Genomic DNA, 5,000 nt, shown 5'->3' with positions numbered 1-5,000 from the left:
ACGTTATGTACTCATTTAAAATATTTACTTGCTCAAAGACCGGGGATCCTTTAAATTTAAAAGGCAATAGGATTTATTTGTATATTATCAACTGATTTGTAATAAATATCCAATCGCATAAAATGCCGTTTGTTCATTTGTCATCTTTGTAATTTAATTCTTACTGGCGTTTATGAATTAATCCATTTCTTTTTCCAATGAAAATATGAACAGCATAGTGTATAAGGGTTAGAGCAGCGGTGAGAACTCTTGCTTCCACAAATGTGTCCCAGGTTCAGTTCTCAAAAAATGAGTCGTGTACTTTGATTACTTTCTCCGCTGACTCTGGTTCCCTCCTCTCCATCAAAACCAACAATGACTTCAACTTAATTATTTACGGTATCCGCGACTACTGGTGCTTGGCTGTGGAGAAGATGTCTTTGACTTCACCTATTGTTATTAGTGTCATAATTAAGTGAAGTACGATCGTTCGGGCAGAGTTTCCGGGTGAGTGTAGTCCTGAGAAGGACTGTTTGAGATAACATTGACTGACGTTACACAAATGAGTGACTGACAAGACTTTTACCGACACGAAAAAAAAAAAGAAAAAAAGAGAAAACAAACAAATTCCACGGATTTTCTGGCTGGGCTTGCCACACTAACAACCCAGTAAATAGACCGTGAAGAGTCTGGGGCAAAAAGCGTCACCCTGGGGTAGCCCTTTGACACACCTAATTGGCTCAGAAGTCCCGCACTCTTGCTTTGTAGTCGCCACCACCCTTGTGTTCCAACTCTTGCTTAACTTCTCTACCGCCTTTGACAACCAAACACGAAAGCGCTATTTCAAGGATTTAGATATCGAACTAGTTTTTTCTTCTTTTAAGATCGGCAACATTTTCGGCGTGACCCTATGCCTGGCGGGCTCCGTTCAAGTGTGGTTTACAAGTTTGCATGTGCGGGCTGTAATGCCTGTTACGCCGGCGAAACGGTCCGGTATTTTTCCAAGCGTGTGAAGGAGCATTTAGTCAGTAATATGGCCTCTCACATTTTCAAACATCTGCAGAATTCTGAAAATTTTTATGCCTCGTGTTCAGCAGATTGTTTTCGTGTTTTAGATCACGCCTCAACCACTTTTCAACTCAAGATAAAAGAGGCTATTCATATTCAGAGAGAACAATCCTCTTTGAATCAACAATTACACCATGTCGACCTTAAACCATCCTTTTGCTTCCCACATTTTCACGCTATACTCCCTTACGTAGTTACTTTTTTTTATATATTAGCATTTTCTGTTTATCATAAGATCAGCGCCCATCGCTTTGTATTCTACTAACTGAGGATGGCAGAAGTTTCTGTCTAAACATGTCTTATAAACTCAAAGGTTTCATCAAATTGGTTTTATCAACGGAGTTGATAATGTAAATTGGCCACCGTACAGAGATTCTAGCCCTTCGTCAGAGCGAATCGCTCTGACGAAGGGCTAACGCTCGAAACGTCAGCTTTTAGAATCTCTGTACGGTGGCCAATTTACATTATCAACTCCGTTGATAAAACCAAATTTTTGTATACTACTTCCCCACCGACGCAGCACCACAGTTTCTTTAGAAACTACCCCTTCATTCAAAGGTTTCATCGTTTTTTTTGAATTTTTACCTGTCTGCTACTATCAAGACCATTTGGTAATTTCAGTTTACAGTGTAGCCACTTAGTGCTCCAGCGCTAGAAGACTGGGCCCGGGTCGCTCAAAGTATGGTTAGCGCTAACCAGGGTTAAATACCATGGAAACCTATAGGTTTTGATACCTCTCAACCAACGGTGAACGCTAACCCGGCTTTGAGCAACCGGCCCTAGACAATCAAATAAAGTTCCTTTTTTTTAGTCGACGATGGCGGTGACCACCTCGGAAGCTAATGGCTACTCTGGTCACTGCGGATACTTTAAGTTTTTTGTATGTATTAGATTACTTTTCTTTCCATTAAAATTTCGGGTATTTTGTAGAATACCCGTCCTGCATGCATCAGTTAATTCTCATATGAATAGCGTCCATTGTTGTATGTCTCGTTCTCCAGAGGAACCCGCTAGGTAATGCATCACACAGTAGACCAATTTATATATTAAAATTCAGTCCTAAACAAAATGCATCATCTCGAGGCTTAGGGGAATAAACTCATTCAAATCCTTTTATTTATTCCCCAAAAGTTCGAAATGATGCCTGCTGTTTAGGACTGAATTTTAATATATCGAGATTGGTCTATCACCCACGCATGTCCTCTGCGCGTTGCTAAAGTGTATTACCAGCGGTTTCCTAGGTGAATGTAAGGACGTTATGTAATTACAACATGGCGGTTTCCCTTATTGGGAGGCTACCTATTGTTTTGCCGCGAATTAAACTCGCAACCCGTCTCCTGTGTAGCTATGAAATGAATATGAAAGTAAAGGACTGTTACCTTCTGCTTGGTGTAGATTGGAGTGCGACAGTAGTAGATGTTCGTGAAGCGTATATAAAGCTAGCCAAGCTTTATCACCCAGATTGTGGAAGAAGTACAGCTGATGCTTCCAGGTTTTCACAGATAGAACAGGCGTATAGGGTGGTTCTGGATCATGTGACTACTGTAGCAGTGACAGGTCCAGAAGTTACTGAACAAGAATTTGAGAAGGTAGTATTTGATATTAACCACACGGCACCACAACACAGGTACGTAGAAAATAAATTATCTCGTCTAATACAAAACTGGCGGGGTTGAAAAATTAATGATTACAGGTAGATCATTTGCTGATCATTGAGCTTCGCTCATCCAGTCACTAGTGTTGTGTAACAACTGATAGTCAAGCTATGTTGTGACTAGGCAATACCTTGAATATGAGGGCATTGGGATTGGTTCACCATCCAAAAGAGAAAAGCAGTATCAACAATACAGAGTACAAAGGGCATCAGATAAAGTGATTGATTTCAAGACCATGCAGTTTGGAGATAAGGAAACATCAATTGCTGAACCCGAAAAGAGGGCAATAAGACGATCCAAGCACTCAAAAGTGATTGACAGGCTAGTAGAGGATCTCATTCAAGAAGCCATGTCCAAAGGAGAATTCAAAAATTTATCAGGAAGTGGAAAACCACTGAAGCTTGAGCAAGAGTTATTTGTTGGTAAGTCAACAGATTGTTCATTACACTCTCATTCATTCTGACGGCTCAGCTCTAGCCAATGTCAGTGTTTCTTCTAAAGTGGTGGACAGTAGTAGTAGAAGTAGTAGCATGGAATTGTTGCCTTGCAACATTTTGCCAAATGTATCTGTGTAACGTGTGTGTTGAGTGTTGTTGTCAGTTACCTTGTGCTTTTTGTAGGTACTAAGGTAATCACAAGGTCTGGTCAGTCCTCTTTATGCCTACAATGCCTCCTACCCAGACATTCTTGTGACTCATCACGCAATCTTTCCTCCTCAGCGAAGGTCTGCTGAATCCTTTCCCTTTGTTAAGTAGCTGTCATCTGGAAGTCATGTACGGGTTTCAGAGGAACCAATCCAAGGGGTGACGAATGGTACATGTACTTCCAAAATCTTGGCATGTGCAAAATTTTCATCCGATCTCGAAATCTCGATAGCCTTTGTGAAGAGTCTTTAAGTCTCATTCATATTGCATTAATATAAATCGTTGTGAAGTCTTTTGGTTGCGGTCTCTGATTCGCAAACAAGGGTCTCAGCTTCTCGGTAAGTCTCGGATTTTACCATTTATCACCCCTAATCCAGGGTTCATGCTACTCCTTGAAGTCCTTGAAAAGCCCTGGAATTTAATTTTGGACTTCAAGGGCACTTGAAGCCAAACTATTAAATTTATACGTAACAGTTTTCCTTTGATAAGAATTTAAGTTAGTGATTTTAAATGCCCAACATACGAAGTCCATTCTCTTGCATTGACCATACTTAATTGCACTTCCAGAATCTGGAAGTCCGTAGTGATTGGTCAATGCAAATTCTGGCTCGTTTCAGCAGAGAGTCCTTGAGGAAGAAACACTGCGTGACGAGTCAAAAGAATGTCTGCTTAGGAGGTTACTTAGTGCCATATTCAATGGTGGTATTGATATTCACCAAGGATGCAGTTTTCAGAAACATAAAAACTTTAATATATGGTCCGCCATCTGTCCTAAAAAACTCACCGACATATTTAAAATAGAGTTGTAACTTCTATTAGACTACCTCTAACAGTATTTTCCCCTGTTCCTTAGATTCCACTACTCGAAGGCTCAATAAAGTACTCATAGAATCAGGATTTGCGCCAGAGTGGATTTCACTTGAAAAAGAAATCAGACAGGACGTTAAAGAGTTGAGAGAGGTTCTTTTAACTGAACGGAGCAAACTTGGACCAAGTCCATTAACATTGCAAGGTTTCAACCAATGGAATCACACCTTGAAAGACTTTGAAAACAAACTTTGTTTAGTTAACAAAAAGATTGATAAATTTAACATGATTGTTCCCATTCTCACTAAGCAAAAAGTTCATGTAAACTTTCACAGAGAAGTGACAAGGGTGTTAGAAGATTATGGATATGGTAGTGTTGAAGAAAGTAAAATTCAAATGTGCTCTATTGACCAAAACAAATGTAGTCATAGAAAAATGGTCCTTTCATATATTCAAATATTGATTGAAAGGTACAAAACGTTCTTTAGTTGATCTGCTAAAATTGGATTAAAGGCAATTACACAAATTTCCGATTGTAGGGCTCTCCGCAACCGCTCAGCAAATACTGTGGAGAGACAACTCAAGGACCTCAGAATAAACGTACACACTATCATCCATCCCGAGTTTGTGAGCCGGAAAATTGCTCAAGAAAGTTTCCAACGATGCGTCGTTTACCGTATTTAATGAGATGTGTGAGTGTGAGATGCTCGATCATGTAGAGGTTGCTTCTTCCATGACATGCACGGGACGGCGTACACGCAACCCACGTATTATTACTACTTCTTAAATCTACCCCTTTATCTGCTTTTACTACATGGTCGTAGTTTTAATACTTATTTTATAAATA

At 39.9% G+C, this 5,000-nt stretch overlaps 2 protein-coding genes across 2 annotated transcripts in view; both read left to right on the top strand.

Moving 5' to 3' along the window:
- LOC138054513 (serine-rich adhesin for platelets-like) overlaps positions 1–123 on the top strand; it is a 34,800-nt gene extending 34,677 nt beyond the window's left edge. Inside the window, exon 13 of the mRNA XM_068900964.1 lies at positions 1–123. This exon is cut by the window's left edge and continues 2,454 nt beyond it. The gene's annotated coding sequence lies outside the window, so the exon portion shown is untranslated.
- A 2,171-nt stretch (positions 124–2,294) lies between these two features.
- Positions 2,295–5,000, top strand: part of LOC138054515 (dnaJ homolog subfamily C member 28-like) — a 2,727-nt gene continuing 21 nt past the window's right edge. The window contains exons 1-3 of the mRNA XM_068900965.1: positions 2,295–2,674; positions 2,826–3,124; positions 4,200–5,000. The exon at positions 4,200–5,000 is cut by the window's right edge and continues 21 nt beyond it. Coding sequence (XP_068757066.1) covers positions 2,319–2,674; positions 2,826–3,124; positions 4,200–4,645 — 1,101 coding nt within the window. The 5' untranslated portion in view covers positions 2,295–2,318 and the 3' untranslated portion in view covers positions 4,646–5,000. The remainder of the gene's footprint in view (positions 2,675–2,825; positions 3,125–4,199) is intronic.

This window comes from Montipora capricornis, chromosome 6 (genome assembly GCF_036669925.1).
Source record: "Montipora capricornis isolate CH-2021 chromosome 6, ASM3666992v2, whole genome shotgun sequence".
In the NCBI taxonomy this organism is placed as follows: Eukaryota; Metazoa; Cnidaria; class Anthozoa; order Scleractinia; family Acroporidae; genus Montipora; species Montipora capricornis.
This window is presented reverse-complemented; position numbering and strand designations above follow the sequence as displayed.